Source organism: Mus pahari, chromosome 8 (assembly GCF_900095145.1).
Source record: "Mus pahari chromosome 8, PAHARI_EIJ_v1.1, whole genome shotgun sequence".
NCBI classification, from domain to species: Eukaryota; Metazoa; Chordata; class Mammalia; order Rodentia; family Muridae; genus Mus; species Mus pahari.
The window spans coordinates 40,659,153-40,681,182 of record NC_034597.1 but is presented as its reverse complement, the minus strand read 5'-3'; the positions used below and the strand labels follow the sequence as shown (position 1 = coordinate 40,681,182).

General features: G+C 36.3%; 1 protein-coding gene across 1 annotated transcript; it reads left to right on the top strand.

Moving 5' to 3' along the window:
- The first annotated feature begins 5,212 nt into the window (after window positions 1-5,212).
- LOC110325928 (olfactory receptor 4N5) lies at window positions 5,213-12,855 on the top strand. The gene is made up of 2 exons (XM_021204091.1): window positions 5,213-5,245; window positions 11,309-12,855. The coding sequence occupies exon 2, from the start codon at window positions 11,315-11,317 to the stop codon at window positions 12,239-12,241; it is 927 nt and encodes a 308-aa protein (XP_021059750.1). The 5' UTR covers window positions 5,213-5,245; window positions 11,309-11,314; the 3' UTR covers window positions 12,242-12,855.
- Window positions 12,856-22,030: the final 9,175 nt, after the last annotated feature.

Genomic DNA, 22,030 nt, shown 5'->3' with positions numbered 1-22,030 from the left:
CAAGACCAAGGGGCCTCTCTTCCCAATGATGGCTGATTAGGCCATCTTCTGCTACATATGCAGCTAGAGACTCGAGTTGTTGTTTGTGTTTCATTGCAGGTGATTCAAGGGCAAAGGACATGGGAGATGAGTGGAACTGGGCTGTATCATGTGAAACTCACAAAGATTCAACACAACACTTTAAATACCTGTAACTGAATAAAATAGAAGTCACAACTTACCGAAATCTGTAGGAAACAGGAAAGAAATCCTAGAATGAAGTATAGTATAAGTGTCTACATCAAATATTTGAGAGATGACAAATATATAATGATATATCTTAAGACTCAGAAAAACTAAATTCAACTCAAACCTCAACTCAACTCAAAACTCAAGACAGGAAGTAATAATCAGAACTGCAGCAGAAGCTAATGAAACAGATGTAAGCAAACACAAACATAAAACATTGAATTAGTTCTTTGAAAACATAAATACAATTGGCAAACCCTCAGCCACAATAAGAAAAAGAAGAGAAAGAACACACATTTATGAAATTGGAGACATTAAAAGAGATTAAAATGAAGCCCAAAATATTGTAGGGTTACAGGTCCAGCTTATGTTCTACCACAGGGCAAGGCTGCTCGGGGAAATGGGACATGGGAGTTGACTGTGCTTATCCCACACTGCTGTCGATGGGTAGGTGTGCACAGTCTGAGGCACAGGACAGTCTGAACTGGCTCAGGGGTCCCCTGGTCTAGCACGAGGCTGGGTCATCTGGATCTCGGGCTCTTGGACATCCAAGGCACCACTGGGAGTCCTGGAAGAGCTGAGAAAGGAGTGAGCTGGAGTGGGGGGGGGGGGAACCAGAGACTAGATAGCGGCTTTATAGGCAAACCTCCTGATGAAAAGACGCAGTCCATAGTTTTAGGGCATTTATTGTCAGGGCAGAAAGTGCCTATGTAAAACCATACCCCACTTCTCAGGGTGGGCCTGAGATTAAACACCTTTTGCTGGGAGGAATGTCTGGGAAGGAAAGCTTATTGGCTAAGCTGTCCAGGCCTTTAGGTACCTCATTAAAATGGAGATGTCTTGAGCCTGCCTGACCACAAGTCCTGTTGTCTACCTGTGGAGGGATTTGGGACATTGCCCTTATGTGACTGATGGCCACAAATCTATCTCCCGATGCGGTTAGTGACAGGTGCCTGGTGCCTGGGAGCAGGCAATGCTCCTATTGTCCCTTCAAGGTCTCCAGGGTCTCCGGGGCTTTTAGCCTTAGCTCAACTGGGGACCATGCTACTTTTCAGGGTTCCACAGAATAGCATGAGGACATATCATGAAAACTTATTTTCCACTAAATTGGACAAGTGTAAAAGAAGTGAGCAAAACAAGCGCTTTCACATCAGCCACAAATAAACATGTGGCATGGTGGATTGCAGGAGATGCCCCTATATTCTTGTGCATATGAGGACTTTGTACCTAGTTCATGATGCTATTTGCAGAGGGTTAGGAAGTGTAGCCTTGTTGGAGGCATGTCATGGGATACGTGCTTTGATAGTGTAAAGACATGTGCCATTCCTAGCCTGCTCTCTAGGCTTTTCTGCATATGATTAGAGATGTGAGCCTTCAGCTTCTGCTCCAGTCATCATGTCTGCTATTGGCTGCCACATTTCCCCACTCTAATAGACCCTTATTATTCTGGAACCATAAGACAAATAGGAAAATAGACAAATAAAATAATCCTTCTGTAAGTTTCCTTGGCCATGGTGTTGTATCATAGCAATAAGATAGTATCAAATATACAGGTACCAGAAATATAAGGTATTGCTATGTCAGACCTGCACAAGTGGGTTTTGTTGATGTTGTGTTATTGTTGGTGTTGGTGTTATTGTAAGAATGTGAAAGGCTATGACATTATCAAAAAGAAATTGGGTCTGGAGAGATGACCCAGCACCTCTTACAGAGGACCCAGGTTCAATTCTCAGCACCTGCATGGCAGCTCATAACTGGCTATAACTCCAGTTCCAGTTCCAGAGGATCCACACATGTACATGTAGGCCAAACTCCAAATATACATTTAAAAAATAAATAAATTATTAAAAATTAAATCAATTGAACACTGTAAGTAGTATTTAAGTGGCTCTCCTAGTAGAAGTTTGGAAGTCAGTAGTGTTAAGAGCTATGTGAACTGTGAAGTCCCAGCTCAAGAGTTTTCAGAAAGAAAGAATATTAGTAACTGAATAGAGATTGTTCTTAGGATAGTTTGGCAAAGACAGAGAAAAGATAAAAGTCATGCTTTCTGCCTTTATCCTATGAATGTATTTTTGACTAAATTTAAAAAGTAATGAACTGAATGTCTTTCATTATGATTTGTCCCAATAAGGACACCTGATGTTCCTCCACAAACCTCCCCTAGTCCAGTAGGAGGAAACTTACTCACTCATCCAATCCCCTGAATAGTCTAGCCACCACTGCCAATGCTGCCCAAAACTCTAGCCTTCTTCAAAGATCCTCCACGCCTAAACAAAACTTACAGGCTCCTCCTCTGCCATATTTAAATCTTTACTGTCCTATCCTGCACACCAAGGGTCTGGATGGGTATGTCTGCCTCATTCTGCCTCAATTCACCCCCCCCTCAGCCCTGAGATATACCCCCAGTCTCCAGGATTAGACTAGGTTACACATCTTGCATGTAAGCACAGTTCCCCATGTCCATGTGAATTTATTCCATGTAAGTCACACCCAACATTTACACTAAATTTGGTCCACATACCCTGTGTTCTTTCCCAAAAAACGATCCATCCATATCAGATATATGACTAACTATGATGTTTACATGCCCAGATCTCATTGCAAAACTATAAACAATGTAAAAATTGAAGTTTAGGTATCTTTTTACCTGCCAAATCCACAGAATCATAAAATGTTTGTCAAGTCATCCAGGTAAACCCAGGCCACAGAATTTAAAAGAACAGTCATTAAATTCATCAAAAATTTCAAGAAGATTAAAGAAGATACAAGAAAACAGATCAATAAAATTAAGGACAAAAAAGTAAAGAAAATAAGTGCCAGAGCGGTGCCAAGACCACGCAAGTATAGGCCTGATGGAGATGACAAAGACAATATAGAATTTGAAAACTGAATTCAGTAAAGAGACAGAAACATTGAAGAAAACTCAAGCTGAAAGGAAATGGAGGTGAAGACCCTAATAAATTGGCCATTAAAACTCAAGGGATTTGTTTTGCAATGGGGAATGAATCTAACAGAAGAGAGAATATTAAAAAAAATCAAGGGTAACATAAGATCTAGATAAAATAAGTAAATAAAATTTAAAAAGCTAAACATGGGGAAGAAATATACAGGAAATGGTATATATCATGAAAAGACCAAACCTTCACCTTATAGGCATAGAAGAGAGAGAATAATACCAGATCAATGGCATAAAATAGTTCTTTAAAAAGCATGTAGAAGAAAATGTTGCCAAATTAAGAAAAAAAAAAAGTGCTCATACAGATACAAGAAGAATACAGAAAACCGAAGACAGTGGAGGTGATTAGGAGTGGAGTAGCCCAGGGCCCTCAGTGTGGTGAGTGAATGCAACACAAACTTGAACTCAGGGAAAGGGCCTGGAAAGTAGGCTGATGAGTACACACACACACACACACACACACACACACACACACACACACCATGAAGTTGATGAAATGGAGTAGAAGTTGAAGGTCTCCAGATGGAGGTAGAGAGGAGCAATGAAGGGAGAGGATGGGGTTCACAGCATAAGCTGTGGTTCTCTGCATAAAGAGAGTGTTCTGGAGGTAGTGTATGGAAGCAGTGGGGAACATGTTCCCAGGACAGGTCACCAGGGTGCCTCTAAGTATTTGATTTTTTACTTGTCTATCCTTGTGGTTTTTGCTTTTGTACTCCAGTTTTCCTGTGTTTCTACGTTACTGTATTTCTGAACATTCGTTTCAAGTATTTTCACATAACAATAGTGATATATGTATAATGTTATTTATTTTCAGCAAATAAATATTATGTGTTTCAACACAATCTCTTTAAGGAAAAAGAAAATATGATAAAATGGTACTGCTGCACTTAAGTTTTTAATTCACTTTTAAATATTATTATACCTGTTGCTAAACTGGAAAAAAATTTAAATAAAGGTATACATAAATGCATTGAATTAATTGTGTAAAGTTAAATTTAGATTTATTTACATTCAAAACACCAAAATTCAAATTCATTTAAATTAATGAAAACACAGAAATAATTATTATTAATAAATATTTTACTTTTATGTGCTATCCTTAAATCTTTTAAATACAATATCCTTCACACAATATGTTTTGATCATGTTTTCTCCCCACAACACATCTGAGATCTCCCTTCTATCCCTAACTACCTAATTCTCACTCTCTCTCTCTCTCTCTCTCTCTCTCTCTCTTTCTCTCCCTCCCTCCCTCCCTCCCTCCCTCTCATCAAGAAACAATAATCAAAAAACTTTAAAACCAAGACAAAAACACAAAAATCTAAACAAACAAAGAACTAATGGGACAAAAAAATTACCAAATTCAAGCAAGGCAAAACAAAACATCCACTAATCTTTAACTGAGAAAGAAAACCATATGAATCATACAGCCCAAAGATAACAGAAATATATTAAAAACAAAATTAACATATGTTATACAAATATTAAAACAATTTATTCTTTTGTTTAAGATGGCATTCAAAGAGGAGATGGACTGCATTCAAAGAAATGATACATAGTACATGACACATTCCTTGTCTTGTCACCTAATGTATTCGTAGTCTGGGATATGTATTACTGACTGAGGCTTACTAATTAATTTCTTCATAAAAATGAATTGACTGTTGTTATGCACATGTATATTTTGTCCCTTTTCCCTTGTAAACTTAAATGTCATGCTGTTTTTGATAATGGGAACATTTAAAGCTGTGTCATGAACAGTGATGTCTGAGACGCCATCTTTCTTGACCGTATAGTACTTAAAAAGTACGTGGGATTTTTTTTTTTTTTTACCTATTTGGATTGTTGTTCAATTAATTCCCTTTTGTATTAAACAAGTGCTAATAAAATCCCCAAGCACATTTTGTTTTGCATCTCAAATTTGAAGAGGATATTTCATAATCTAAAGATTCACCAATATGAGAAAAGATATTTAAAGAAAACTTTTACATGATCTGTTAATTTTTTCCCATGGATGGAAAAGAACAGCTACTTTTTTGAAAATATTGGACTGCTACTAAGGTGAAATGATTTGTCATTATATTTATATTTATAAAATATGTACAAATAAGAAGTAGAAAAGCAAGTATATTTTTGTGGGACTACAGTTGCATTGAAATCATGAATACAGATCAATGCTGTTGAAACAGAGTAAGACTGAGCACTAAATTCAGCTGTGTACTATTTCCTACTCTCATTAAACAATATTCCTGCATGTCTGATGCCCAAAATTAAAGAGGTTAATATTTTATTTAAAACAAATGGAAATAAGGGTATCTTTGGTATTCCCAAACTTAATTTCAATTTGAATCTAATATAAATTATGGATCTTCCCCAATAGTGAACTAAAGTAAATGAATAGATTAGCATCACTTTATAGCAGAAAAAAGTAAGCTTAGTCTTAGGACAAACTTAATTAAGTTTGCAAATCACCTTGTATCCCTGCTTATGTGAATTGGTTTTTGTTTTGTATGGTGATCCTAGCATAGAGCAATACAAGAATTGAACTTGAGGAACTGAAATTCAGAGAGAGTAATTTGTTTGCATAAATCTGTCTGAGACCCTGAAGCCAACACAAGGGCAATCAGAAAAACTCCACCAATATAGCAACTCATCATATTGTAGCATAATTTACCTAACCACTGAATTCTTTCTTAGGTCAGTTCAGACACTGACTACTAATCAAGTTATTTTAATAAATACTGTCTACTTTTGAGAAAAGCAGATAAAAATTATTCTCCTCCTTAGATGCAACTGCATACTTTTAAAAAATCCATGTCTATTCTAAAATTATATAGTGACTGAATTACAGGTATAACATGTTATTTAGCAAGTATATTAACTAGAGATGTGTTTTGAGAAAGAAAAAGAACATCATTTGTTCAAGGATGAGTTAGAAAGAGAAAAACCATGGAAGAGAATAGCAAGTGATTCGTGAGTAATTTAGATGAAAACATTTCAAAGAAGATAAAATTCAGAAGAAAAGACTCAGCATTGACAAGTGAGAGAAACATTGCCAATTATTAATGAACCCATCAAAATAGATACTTGGGAAGTCTTCACTGTGCAATAGTTAAAGTGATCCAGACCTTAAACCCAGTGGAAGATTGCGTGTGTTTGTGAGTATGTGTGCATGTGCATGTGTGTCTGTATGTGTGTGTGTGTGAACATTTTTAATTATTTTATTTTTGATCGTATAATATAACTACATCTTTTCCCCATTCACTTTCCTTTCTCCAAACTTTCTTTGCTCTTTTTCACATTGACAACCTCTTTTATAACTAATTCTTGTTTAAACATAACTAGCTGGTAAGTCTAGAGAACAAAGCAAAAACTACTAACTCAAAGAGTATAGGGATTGAGAGGTACTGAGAAAATAACAAAGGGACAGAAAAATTGAAGAAATGCATTGCAAGAAAAATAAATGATGAAACCAAAAATACACGTATAAGAGTACACAAATTGAAACCTGAGATGTCAGAAATCAAATACAAAAAGAAGGATCATGAGAAAAACCATAAAAATGATAGAGAAGGAGAGGAAGGAGGGGAAGTACACAGCTAGCATAGAAAGCTTGCTCCTGAGATTTTGGCTTTGGGAATGATTGCATGCTGTGTTGCCTAATAGTGCCTATGTGAATGAACTCTGAGAAAAAGGGGAAAAAGTTGTATCTTCTGCACATGTATCTTCAGTGCAAATTGCATTTGTTATTGTTGTTTAATCAGTTGAAATACGCAAATTTCAAAACTGCAAAGTATTGAGGCTTCTCGCTTAGCCTACACTAACAATCCTTTATCATCTTAGTTGACTGGAATAAAACATTCATTCTTCTGCATTATATTGTTTCAAACTTCTCTCCTTAGAACTTAATTTGTACAGATAAATGCCCAGTTGTTCCATCCCTATTCCCTATTACGGGGAACACAATTTGAGAACCACTGAAGCAGACACTGAAACCAATGGGAGCAAAAGAAGAGAAGAGTTTTGCTAAAGACAAATTATATAAATTATAATTTGCTAAGACAAATTAATAACAGATTTCTGTATGATAGGTAGCGGGGATTAAGGTAAATGCAGAAAATAGCAAAGAAGAAGGGATGGCTCCTCTCAGTAATGCTTAAGTCTTCGAATTATAAATGTGGGGAAGAGTCAGAAAATTAACTGTGTATCAGTGTTGTAAGGTCACAATCTATAAATAGGAAAGAGGACTCTGAGCTTATTTTTCTGAAAGATTTTTACTCTCAGTGTGGCATGCATGTGATGGTCAGCAGACATCCAGATAAATAAATGACAAAGAAACTCTGCAATGAGTTCAAAGAGATCAAAGAAAATATTTTTCCTCATTCAATTTGTTTACACTTAAATTCATGTGACTTTATACTTTTCCATATGTATGGGTGTGCCTAAGTATGTGCCCATGCATTTTACATACTTGTTTCATAACATTTGGGCACTATAAATGCACATTAATACTCACCTATAAGTCCATATATATGTGCAGTAGTACACAATGGTGCCAAAATTTCTCACAAATTCTCTTTAGGAATTTTTCAAGTTGACTTTTCATTTTTTCTTTTTCCTTCTCTCTATTAACATGGAAAGATTATTAATGATATCTGCCAAATTTAATAAAAATCTACCCTGTTTGAAATTATCCCTCAAAATTAACCAGCAATATTAAACATATTGACATAAACAGCATTTGATAAGTATTCACAATTTAAGTGTACTATTTGTTGATCATAGATATATTTAACAAATATGCACATTTCTAAATTTCTTTCATCACATTAAAACTCTCATGTACAATGTAAACCTCCATTTCGGTTCAGAACCTAATCAGTGCCTCATCAACTTTTTGCCTCTCTAGGTGTTCCATTTTGGAAAGTTCACATAAATTGTATTTGTGACGATCTCCCCTCAAACACATATTATTTCAGATGACTTATGTTTTAACATTCTTCAGTAATTCATTGATTTTTTTTCTAATTTCCAATTTGCCTGCATCTGAAACTGTAGCATGATATTGTTTTTGTTTGAGGACATGATTTTGCATGACACACTATAGTGATTTGTTCTAATAAATATTAGTTTGTAATTTAAGGCACATATTTTAAAAATATAGCATGCACAGGCTCAAAAAATATAACTACTTGTCCCAATGTTTTTTTTTTAGAAATATGGCATCATAGAATTATGGTGCAATATAAGATTTTTTTAAAGTATATATAGAGAGAAGTTCCATTATTTTATGTGCCCAAATGGATCTTCATGTGCACATTTCTGGACTAGATACACTCTACTCTGAAAAATAATATTCAGATAAAAATGAATCATAGATTTTTGTAGCATAAATATAACTCTTACTAATGCAAAATTTACAGACACAGAGGAAGAATGGTTTAATAAGCAGTGCCATAATTTGTTGTGGCTAAATGAAATTTCAATAATTAATAGAACTAATAATTTTCTAATCCTTAAATAATAAATATACATTTCCCCTATTACTTGGCAATGATAGCAAATTAACTCATTACATATTATAATTAATGATAACTTTTTTCCATTTTCTAAATTATTAAAGGACCACATTTGAATATAATTGCTTCATGTCTGTTTCCTGTTCTTTTTATTAGTTGAGATCATCAAATTTTTTACATGTACTGATGAGAGGTACAATATGCCAAAAATTGTGGGAAAGATATCATTTTGGGTACCATTTTTAGCTATAGAAATAGCTTTGTTATCAATAAATCAAAAACAAATCCTCCTGAAAGGTAATGACAAGAATTTAGGCACAGAATGTACATGTAGGTTTGGTTAGTCAGAAATATAATTAGGAGGACACCTATATGTGATGTGAAGGTATTGATTTTTTTTTTTTTTTTTTGAGATCCTGATAACATGATTAGAAGCCAAAATGCACATGGGCAACTGTTTAAGGCCATTCAGGAGGAACAACAAGCTGCTTTGGAACTCATGGAATGTGGTCTACTCATTAGTACAACTAACATAGAAGTCCCTCAAAGAGGCCACAACTCTAAGTGACCTGAGAACTTGATACTGTTGTGGAGTTCTGCTCTGTGTGTTGCCTAACATCACACTAATCTAAAAGCTGTATAAAAACTCTAAAGGGGCTGCCAGCACTTCACTGGGCAGTATCGCTGGCACTCACAATTATGTCTGATCTTTCTTAGGCATTGCTGCTGGAGCAGATTAATGATTGAATTAGAATCACCACCCTAGAAAAGAACTTAGAAATGAAGATTGTCAGCTATGACCACCATCCTTAGAAAGCATTTGGAAAAATAATTTGTTAGGCAAAATGGGTTAAGATGGTTTTGCTAGTGGTTCTAATGTAGAAAATCTTAGTAGCAATTTGAGTTCAGACAGGTACAGTCTTAATAGTTAACTTAGGGTTTTGTTTGGTTTTTGGTTTTTGGTTTTTGTTTTGTTTTGTTTTGTTTTGTTTTGCTTTGTTTTGATTTTTAGGTCAGGGAACAAGAATGGTAGGACTGGCTGACACAATTCTTTTCCTGAAGCTGAGCTAAGGATCAAGATAATGAATATCTTGTACACATTTTTGCCCCCAGCTTCCTGATGTGATTTAATAAAATCTGCTGATGAGTAGATGTTCCTTCTGAGGATTTAAAATATAAATGACTGACTGTTTCTTATATAAAAGTGTAGATGTCTGATCTTTTAAGATTTTTATAAGATTCCTTTAATGATAAATGATAAAATAATTGGTCTGCAAGTTGCTATCTGCCGGTAAGAAAAACTGGCTGAGAAAATGACCTTACTTGCTCACACTTTGTTAGTTTATAACAAGTTGCTTAATTGTACATAGATTCTTGGGAATTATTTGTTTTCTTTATATGTTCTATGCAATTTTTTTTCATGTAAAGGTATTTGGAAACATACTGGGTCTTTTCATAGTAATTCTGTAAAAGAAAAATAGAATGTAATCACAGTATAATTCTGTATTGTTTGACAGATTTTTCTGGGATATAAAATCTGTGGAAGAAGAAAATAAAGTTGTTGGAGCAGACTTATTAGATTTTGTAATATATATGTGTATATATATGTGTGTTTGTAAAATGGTTGGAGTGTGCTTGTTGAAGCTTTGCTTCCATTCATCAAACACGTATGTGTGTGTAAGTAAAGTGGTTGAAGTCAAGTCATTGGAGTTTGATCCATCCACCAAAAATGTGTGTAAGTGTATGTATGTAACCTGGTTTGAGCTTTGCTCTACCCACACAGTGCATGAATGTGTCTGTCTGCCTGTCGGTCTGTCTGTCTGTCTGTATGATTTGTATGGTCTGTCTCTATGTATGTATATATTTGTGAAGTTGAAGGAACTCACTTGTTGGAGCCTGCTCACTGGAGCCTGTCTTGCATCATCCACTCTGTGTGTGTGTGTGTGTGTGTGTGTGTTATTTTCCACTCTTTCTTTCTCTAGTCACTGGCTACCATGAGCAGTCCCATCAGTTGCTACCTGAACTGAGTCTCTCCCGACCCCTGTCAGCTCTACTAGTGCTGATCCCCATCTGTGGCTATTAGCACCAACCCCAGTCACTCGCTACTCCTCAGTTAACCCTGTTGTATTGAAGCTGACCTTCAACAGGCAATAAAACAACTATGTCAGGGAAACCAGCAATTTAAAATTCCAGAAAGGAAATAAGAACCAGAAATGATGCATGTCATAAAAAGTTAAGTAGGGAAACCATTTAAAATGCAGTTTTCTCTGTGGTTATATAAAGAAGGTTAAAAAAAAAAAGGCAAATATTCTAGCAAAAAAATTGAGTCACCACTAACAGAAAAAAAAAATAACAAAAGATTGGTTGATGTAGCTGAGAAATTTAGCGCATAATCCTAAAACTGCAGGTGTGTAGAAGCATGAAGTTAAGTGGGAATGGAAGTAGCTATAAAAGGACAGCATCTTAGTGAAGATTAGTAAAATGGGTTAGTAGAGGTGGTTTAATATGTGAGACACTGGTTATGGCAAACACTGCTTTCATGTGGATTTGAGCTGTGAAACAAAAGAAAAGACACGTATAATAACATGTTTTATTTATGGATTAGGAAGTGATGGAGACCAAGAACAGCTCAGTAGTTACAGAATTCATCCTACTTGGCCTGACCCAGTCTCAAGATGCTCAACTCCTGGTCTTCGCACTGATTTCAGTTTTCTACCTAATAATTCTTCCTGGAAATTTTCTTATCATTTTCACCATTAGATCAGACTCTGGACTCACAGCCCCACTTTACTTCTTTCTGGGAAACTTGGCATTCCTGGATGCCTCCTACTCTTTCATTGTAGCTCCTAGGATGCTTGTGGATTTCTTCTGTGAGAGAAAAGTCATTTCTTATAAAGCCTGCCTCACTCAGCTATTCTTTCTGCACTTTCTTGGAGCAGGAGAAATGTTTCTTCTTGTTGTGATGGCCGTTGATCGTTATATCGCTATATGCCGTCCTTTATACTACTCCACTCTCATGAACCCTAGAGTCTGCTATGCATTGTTGGTGGCTCTGTGGCTTGGGGGTTTTGCTCATTCCATTGTACAAGTGGCTCTTATCCTAAACTTGCCCTTTTGTGGGCCAAACCAGCTGGATAACTTTTTCTGTGATGTTCCACAGGTTGTAAAGCTAGCCTGCACCGATACCTTTGCTGTGGAGCTCCTGATGGTTTCTAACAGTGGTCTACTTACCCTCTTATGCTTCTTGGGACTTCTGGCCTCCTATGCTGTCATTCTCTACCACGTAAAAGGACATTCCTCTGAAGGGAAGAGCAAAGCCATCTCTACATGCACCACCCATATTATAATTGTGTTTCTCATGTTTGGGCCTGCCATTTTTATCTATACCCGCCCCTTCCAGGCTCTCCGAGCTGACAAAGTTGTTTCCCTTTTCCACACGGTCATCTTTCCTTTGATGAATCCTGTGATCTATACACTTCGCAACCAGGAAGTGAAAACATCTATGAGGAAGTTGTTAAGTCAGTATGTGATTTGCTGAGTGGATAAAAAAGAAAGAGAGAACAAAGAGAAATAGAGAGAGAATGCAGTTTAAATTAGTTAAACTATGCAATTATTCATGCATTGAATCAGTTCTATAGCAAATACTGTGTTAGGTACTTCCAGGTTTCTGACTTTATTCTAAGCACACAGATGAGACAGGGTTGTATTCAAGGGAATGAAACCAAGCCAAACCTTTGAACTAGAAAAAATTCACTAGAATCAATGCTCTGGTATTTTTAGACCTTAGCTTTTGAGAAAGATTCTTGAGTAGAATTTAACTGAAATCAAGAGTATTTATGGAAAACAAATAACAATTATGAAGCAAGCATCACAGCAGGCACAGGAACTCCGAGATTTGAAGACTTGAGAACAACTAAAGGATATAAATAGAAGAGAACTGTTACAATATAGTTCAGGGATATAGAAATGGCAGAACGTAGCCTAGATAAAGATTTTAGAGCATTTTTTTAGATAGCTTTAGTTATTGAAATCCTAAAATGATACAACTGGAATATATCATGATTATCCAGTGTTCTCTATTTGAATTAAGACAAATACTAAAAGTTCTGTATAAAATATATGATTAACAAAATAAAATTAAATGGAATGTAACCTGGTATGTGGACTCCCCCCCCCCCCCGAACACGATGAAGACTTAGTTTTCACAGAGGACAATGGAGTTGTTGGAACATTTACCAGAATATACCATAAAACAGTTTATTCATCTTAAGCTTTCACTTTTATTTCTACTGTATTATAGTAGTAAATGTATCATAGTAAGATGGGATTTTTCTGTTACTTGAATAATTACATTGATATTTTGCTTGCAATTATTTTGAGTCTCACGACAATTTTCAACATTACAGACATCTTAGCAATAATGATCCTTCCAATTCATGAACTAAGAATATCATTCCTTTTGTCTCATGTGTGAAATCTTGGAATCGATCCCAGATTATCAGGCTTGGCAATATGTGCCTTTACTTGCTAAGAAATATTACCAGGTCATGGATCATAAGTTTTTTTCATTTATATTTTATAAATCTCATTGTAGAGTTCTCTCATTCACAGATGTTTCATTCTAGTATAAGTAACAGTTATTAAAAATGTTATACTAATTCCTAGGAGGAAACAGATATTTATAGCACCATTATATAGAACAGTAGAGAATTTCTTTTAAAACTATGTAAAAGAACTTGCTATGTCATCCATAAAAAATTCTACCAAGCACATATTTGTTGGAAATGAAATTTGGATGCCCCAGTTAACTCTTGTCTCCTCCTTTTTGTAGTAATTCTTAAAATACCAAGAATGTAAAAACACATACATATGCAGAAACATATAGGTGGTAGAAGAAAATGTGATCTATCTATCTATTTATCTGTCTGTCTATCTGTATGTATGTATGTATGCATATATACACATATACATATACAAATGTATCTATATACATATATATATACATATGTGTGTGTATATATTTTTGTTTTATCCCACCAGGGGATCCATCCCATAAACAACCACCAACCCCAGACACTATTGCATATACCAACAAGATTTTGCTGACAGGACCCTGATTTAGCTGTCCCCTGTGAGGCTATGCCAGTGCCTGGCAAATACAGAAGTGGATGCTCACAGTCATCTATTGGATGGAACACAGGGCCCCCAATGAAAAAGCTAGAGAAAGTACCCAAGGAGCTGAAGGGGTCTTCAGGCCTATAGGAGGAACAACAATATGAACTAACCAGTACCCCCAGCACTCGTGTCTCTAGCTGCATATGTAGCAGAGGATGGCCTAGTCGGCCATCAATGGGAGGAGAGGCCCTTGGTCTTGTGAAGATTTTATGTCCCAGTATAGGGGAATGCCAAGGCCAGGAAGTGGGAGTGGGTGGGTTGGGGAGCAGGGGGAGGGGAGAGGGCATAGGGGATTTTCGGAGAGGAAACTAGGAAAAGGGAAAGTAGGAAATGAAGAAAACGTCTAAGAAAAAAAAGAAAAAGAAAAAAAAAATAACAACAAAAACGGTGCCTAGCCCAATAGTCACCAGGGACGCTTCCTCCAGAAGCTGATGGGAGCAGCTATAGAGAGCCAAAGACAAATATTAGGGGGAGTTCAGAGAACCCCTCAAAAGAGAAGGAGGAAGCATTGTAGGAACCAGAAGGTTTGAGGAGACCAGGAGAACAGGGTCCACAGAATCGAGTAAGCAGGACACAGGGGGGCTCAAAGAGACCAAAGTGGCAGCCATGGATCCCGCATGCGTCGGTACTGGGTCCTCTGAATCTGTGCAGTTGTTGTTTAGCTTAGGAGTTTTGTGGGATTTCTAACCTTGGAGTTGGGGAGGTCTCTGACACTTTTACTTGCTTATGGGATCCTTTTACTCACACTAGATTGCCTTGACCAGCCTTGATATGATGTTTTGTGTCTAGTTGTATTGCATCTTGTTATGCCATGTTTGGTTGATATCCCTGGGAGGCCTGCTGTTTTCTGAAGGGAAATGGAGGAGTGGTGGATCTGTGGGAGATGTGGGGAACTGGACAGAGGGGACGGAAGGGAAGCTCCCTACATGATTTATTGTTTGACAGAAAAATAAAGTAAAAGGGAAAAAAAGAAAATAATGAACTCAATTTAGAAAAAAAAACTGAAATGAGGGGACGTTGGGAACATGAAGGTTCTTAAGCCCACACATCTCCACCAGAAATATGACACATGCAGGGTTGTGGAGGAAAAGGATGTGTAACCTATTTTTCCACCAAAAACTGGGGGATTGGAGGTATTTGATAGCGTGGTGACCTGTGTTATCTGTTGGGTCAGGCCATATCAAGCTCTCATAGCCAGGACAGGAAGTGACTAGTAATCTAGATGACCATCACATCACCTGTATAGCCAGGGCCCCCAAAACTAGGAGCAGAGATAGCAAACAGTCTAAATGACCCTTACATTATCTATCTGGATAGACAGAGGCTCTCCTAGCAAGGACCAGAGGTGGCTAACACTGGTAATGACCTCTAAACACTTTGTATACCTGAAACCAATCTAGATTCTTTTTTCGGCCTTTGAGTGAATTCAGGAAGCTTATCTTCAGAACCCATCTCTAAAAAAGAAAGATATGCACCTTTAGTTGGGTTTCAAAGTGATTATGCTTCCTTGTTCACCAGGGATTTTATTACACCAGGAATCATTATTATTATTATTATTATTATTATTATTATTATTATTATTATTTCTTTTTTTTTACACTCCAGATTTTATTCCCCTCCTGTCCCACCCTCTGACTGTTCCACATCCCATACCTTCTCCCATCCTGAAACTGTTTTTCCCAAATTGCGCTTGGTTTAAATATCCTGGCATCAAACTACTGAAGCTTCATCCAGACCAACTATGTCAGGCTGAACTGACTTTTCTTTTGCACCTCTTTGTGGATTGTTTCCTGCCAGCTGCAACACGTGCAGGAACCAGCACTCTAATGGTGTCCAGGACAGTACTTTTCCTATGCTAGTGAGTTCTATACCTGAACTTCTCTTCTATCAGGTTCAGTGTACCTGGCTTTATGTTAAGATCTTTGATGCATTTTAACTTAAGTTTTCTGAAGGATGATAAATATTGGTCTATTCACATTTTCACATATGCAGACATCTAATTATGCCAGCACCATGTGTTTAAAATGCTGTCTTTTTTCCAGCATGTATTTCTGGATTCTTTATCAAAAATTGGATGTCCATAGGTATATGGATTTATGTCTGAGGTTTTAATCCATTGATCAACATGACTACTTTAATGTCAACACCATGCTGTTTTTATTACTATAGCTTTGTAGTAAAACTTGAATTCAAGAATAGTGAGATACCCAGTATATTAGCTCTCCTGTGTTTTTTGTTTATACAAATGGAGTTGAAAATTGTCCTTTCAAGATGTATGAAAAGCTGTGTGGGAATTGCATTGAGTCTGTAGACTGTTTGTGGTAGAATGTCTGCCTTTACTATATTACTTCTATTGATTCGTGAGATCTTTCCATCCTATGAGATCTTCTTCAGTTTCTTTCTTCAAAGACTTGAAGTTCTTATCATGTAAATCTTTCACTTGTTTGTTCAGAAACACTCCAAGATATTTAACATTATATGGTACTGTACTGACTAGTTTTGTGTCAACTTGACACAGGCTGGAGTTATCACCAAGAAAGGAGCTTCAGCTGGGGAAGTGCCTCCATGAGATCCAGCAGTGGGGCATTTTCTCAATTAGTGATCAAGTGGGGAGGGCCACTTGTGGGTGGTGCCATCTCTGGGCTGGTAGTCTTGGATTCTATAAAAGAGCCAGCTGAGCAAGCCAGGGTAAGCAAGCCAGTAAGGAACATCCCTCCATGGCCTCTGCATCAGCTCCTGCTTTCTGACCTGCTTGAGTTCCAGTCCTGACTTCCTTTAGTGATGAATAGCAGTTTGAAAGTATAAGTTGAATAAACCCTTTCCTCCCCAACTTGCTTCTTGGTCATGATGTTTTGTCCAGGAATAGAAACCCTGACTAACAAATTGGTACCAGCATAGTGGGGTATTCCTGTGACAACCTGACCACGTTTGGGGGAGGACTGTGGAAGGACTTTGGAACTTTGAGCTAGAAGATCCATCCAGTGTTAAGAGCTCTGTGGGATGTTGTGTAGGAGCTTGGAAGATAATGTTGAGAACAGTGCAGAAGATGGAGGCCTGGCTTGTGAAATTTCAGAGGGAAGATTAAAGATGCTTTTCAGGGCCATTGGTGTTTTGATTGTGAAGATTCTGTGGTTCCGGTTAGCTGGGGCTGAAGAATCAGCTGTGATTAACAAGATACCAGAACTACTAGAGTGAAACCTTTGTAATACTGGGACTATTGATGCTGGTTAGCAGGAGTTAAGAAATTATCGGTGATTAAGAAGAGACCAGCATCATTGAGGTGACATCTTCTGGAAAGTGTTTTCTGAGAGCACAGAAGCTGTGTTCCAGAGATAGCCAAGGTTGTACCTTGGCTGGACTTAGTAATGTGTAAGAGTTACCCAGGTGGTACTGGTTTTGAAGACATGAAGGGGTCACATTCAGGTGTTAACACTGATGTGTGTGGTGTTTTGTTTTGTTTTGCATTAACCTGCATACCCTCTGGTATCATAAAGCATAGCCAGTTCAGCACTGACTTATCTATATCCTACAACCAAAGTAGTGTTTTCAGCAATGGGGTCTTACTACTTATGAGCAACCAACTACAATGGTAATTTATAAGGTCTTGAGAGCCCCCAGGACTCACTGGCTAACAGTTTGTAGGAAAGTAACTTGAACAAAATGTGAATTCTAAACAACACACAAAAACAAAAGACAAAACATGAGATTTGAATTATCCATGTTTGGAAGATATTTCCCTACTTTCTCTGTTGTGATTAACTCATAAACTGGTGAATTTCCACAAGGCTTTTAATACATCTTTAGTTTTTCTTACAACCCTCCCTGCTTCTTGTATCTCCCACACCCCTTTTACATCCACGCTTAAAATTTAACCCTCAGAATCCTCACCCCCTTCCAATTATACTTTCAATTTGATTAAGTAGTAAGTTTCCACATAGAGATATTTTTACTTATTGCTCATTTTGGTTGCCCTTTCTCTTCTGCCGCCTCACTTACATCCCTTACTCCCTTCTTTTTTAAACACTTAGAACTGTATTTTCTTATATATATTCTGCTTTCCTCACTCCCTGAATGTATCATTTAAAAGGATATTCTCTTTCAAGTGTATTGGTTTCCAATATAGTCCAAATTAAACACACAAAACAAAATATTTAAAACTAGAATACATATAAAAGATTGACCATGAATGTTTATTTTTTCTGTGCCTGAGTTATCTCACTGTAATTTTTCCCATTTTCTCTGTTTTCCTGCAAATTTCATGATCTTATGTTTCTTTATATATAAGTGGCATTCTGCTTTGAATGTGAACCACATTTAACTTTTCTATTTGCTAGTCAATGTACATCAAAATTCATTGTTTCCTAGTTATATGAATGAACCAGCAATGGGTATGAATGTGCAATTATCTCTACAGCAGATTTTATTTACAAAAATGATATATTTCTGTCACATGAAATTCTTTTTCTGCATTTTAGAGAAACATCCAGAATTATTTTCAAAGGGGTTGTACTCCCAGCAACAGTGAGTAAGAATTCCCCATACTCACGTCCGAGTTAGTATTTATTGCCATTCATATTTCTTTGGATAGCTATTCTGACTGAGGTGAGACAAACTCTTAAAGTAGTTTCATTCTCCATTTCTGTAATTAATATAGATATTTAAATAAGGTGTTTACTAGATATTTGTGTTTTTGAGAACTTAGTGTTCAGTTCCATAGTTGAATTTCAGTTGAGTTATTTGGTTTTTTTCAATGTTTAGTTTTCAGTTCTTTGCATATTCTAGATGATACTACTCTGCTGAATGTATATACATATGGCAAATCGTTTCTCCTTTCCTGCGGGCTGCCTGTTCACTATATCAAAAGTTTCCATAGTAGAAGTTTTTTCATTTAATGAGATATTTGTTGCCCATCTTCTTTTCTGTGCTGCTGGAGTTCTATTAAGAAATTCCTTACCTGTGCTTGCAAGTTGAAGCATGCTACCTATTGTTTCCTCTAAATCTTTATCTGCACCGGGTTTTATATTGAGATCCTTGATCCATGTGTAGCTAAACTTTGTGCATAGAAAAGTGTAATAATCATTTTGAGAATGTAATATTCTCAAAACAATATAAATTAAATTAAAATTTGTACTTTTTAAATAAATTAAAAAAGATTCCTTTTTTTTCATGTTTACATCTGGATTTCCACAACACAATTTATTGAAAAGAGGTTGTCTTTTCTCCAATGTATATTTTTGGGCAATTTATCTAAAACAAAGTAGTTGTGTGGATTTCTATCTGCATTCTTCTTTGTATTGACCAAGTATCTGTTTTGTTCTTGCTGCTGTTGTTTCTTTGTTTGTTTTCAGACAGCATCATGCTAATCTTATTACTGTGTATGCATAGTACAGTTTAGAAGCAGGGATGGCATAGTATTCATATTGTTCAGAATTTGTTTAGCCTTGGTCTTAACGTGTCTGCGTATAAATTTTTGGACTTTTTCCTGTATCTGTGAAAATGGCCCTGTAATTTTAACTAAATTGTATTAAATCTGCTTTTAGCAGAATGGCTATCTGCACAATATTACTTTTTTCTTATCCTTGAGCATGGAAGTTCTTTCTGTAAGAATCCTTCATTTCCTTAATATGTTACTCCATGTTCTGGCCTTTAAAGGTTCTCCTGAGGAGCAAGTTCTTACTCTGATGGATTGTTCCTTATAATATTCTTTCTTATCATTTAAAGTCTACTTTGTTTTAATTTATGTATTTTTGACATTTTACCTATAATGTTACATGAAGAGATTCCCTTCTGGTTATTTCATTTTGGAAATACATGTATTTCCTAGGTGGCCGAGATTTTCTGCTGTATTTCACTGAATAGGTTTTTGTGCTTTGGACTCCATTTTGATTCTCCCTCCCTTTTAATGATAAATTCATAAATTTTGTCAGCATTTTGCCAGTTTTTTTATATTAGTTACCTGTTTCTCCTTGTGATAAAATACCATGACCATAAACAATGTAAAAAAGAACGACTTATTTTGGCAGATTCTTCCACAAGGCCAAGCCCATTATGACAGGAACAGCATAGCATCAGATAATGGCATGAGAAGGAGGATTATTGATTACATTTTTATTTACATATAGGAATCAAAGAGAGATAGCAATAAGCAGGGCAAGGCAAGAAAATTTCAAAGCCAGCTCTCCCCCTGTAAAATACTTTCCTCCAGCAAGGCTCTGTCACCTAAAGGCTCCATAACCTCCCCAAGTAGCACAAACTAGAGACCACGTGTTCAAACTCGCTATCCTATTGTGTGTGCAGGGTGGTTATTGGGAGAGCATCACATTCAAATAACAACATGGAGCAATTCTAACATTTAATCATTTCTGGTGAGAAGATAAATATCTGATAGTGTAGAAATGGGAAAAAATGACTGAATATGGGAAATTGTATATTTGCAGCTCAAGTTTTCTAAAACTTTAAAAGTATTATTAAAATTCTTATTTTTTAATGAGGATGTTAGATATGCATGATTAAATATGTAATTCTTATACAAAACAAAAGAAAATATCAGTAATTTTATCAGGTATGTTTCAAAGTAAATAATGTTATCACAGACAAAGCAAACCTTTCATAGCAGTTGAATAATGAGTCATACAGTCAGGAATATGGAATCATGTTAAGTATGGGCTTCCTTAGTTACAAAATGTGACCTTTACAAGGAAAACTGATGTTTTTAATTTTAAAAAAAGTCTTTTTATCAGCTATTAATATTTGATAGATATATGCAAAGAGTCAGATCCAAAAGAAAATATGAATTGATATGACAAAATTGACACTTATAGAAAAATTAGATGCAAACCATCAAATTATTCCATTTTATGCTCAATATACATTCATTAAGTTAGCCCATAACATGATCCATAGAGCAATATTAAAGTGTTGAAAAGTTTTTAAGCCATATGAGATTTTTATGTAAATATATTCAATTCTTATTTCTCTTAAGAAGAGGGGATTCCTTTTATTTTTTATCTTTTTGAGAATTCACATCTTAATGCCTTCTTTGGACTGCGGATACTACATGACTTACCATTTAAGCTCCTGCTATCTTCTTTATATTTCCTCATTTATTAAGCATATATTCTTTTTACTTACAATATAATCTAAATACAATTTCCCTCCTTTTACTTCTCCCAGATCCTCTCCATGTGCTCTTTCATCTGGATTCACTCCTTTTCTGTCTCTTATTAGAAAAGAACTTCTAAGAGATAACAATAAAACATAAAGCAAAACAAAACAAAACAAAACAAAACAAAAGTCATCATATCAAAGTTGAACAAGCTAAAGCAACAGAAAGGTAGTCACAAGGGAAAGCAGAAGAATCAGAGACCAACTTGTTTACGCATCCAGGAGTCTTATAAAAGTATTAAACTGAAAGCTATGCTAGGTATGCAGAAGACATGATGCAGACCTATGTAGGTCCCAGGCTTACTGCTTCAGTCTCTGTGAGTTCATAAGAGGCTTGCTCCATTGTTTTAGAGTCCCTTGCTCTTCTGTCCTCCATCTCCTCTGGCCTCCTCACTCCCTCTGCCTCCTCTTCTGCAGGTTTCCTGAGATCTGATGGGGGAGGAATTTGATAGAGACATCTGTTTTTGAGTTTTATGTTCCAAGATGTGTGTGTGTGTGTGTGTGTGTGTGTGTGTGTGTGATGTATGTCTGTGGGTCTCAGTATTTGTTCCCATCTGGTGCATGAGGAAGCTTCTCCAATGATGGCTGAATAAAGCACTGCTCTATGAGTATAGCAGAATGTCATTAGGAGACATTTCAATCTTTTCTTTTTTTTTTTTTTTAAGATCAGTGAGTAACATTTGGCTTTATCATATATCTATGGACTATCTGGACTCTGGTTATTGGTCTCCCAAACAGTGTAATCAAATGAGACATTGATTGGTTGCTTTCACAAGGTTTGTGCTGCTATTGTCCTAGTATATTTTGCAGGCAGGACAGGTTGTAGATCAAAGGTTTTGTGGATGTTTTTGTGTATGTGTTTTTCTTTTGCCAGTCTTCAGAGTACCTTTTTGTGCACAGACACTAGGACATAAGGGTGAAGCTCCTATGTAGGACAGCACAACCTCTCAATGTTCAATGTTTTGTGTGAGATTTGTCTTCAGCAAAG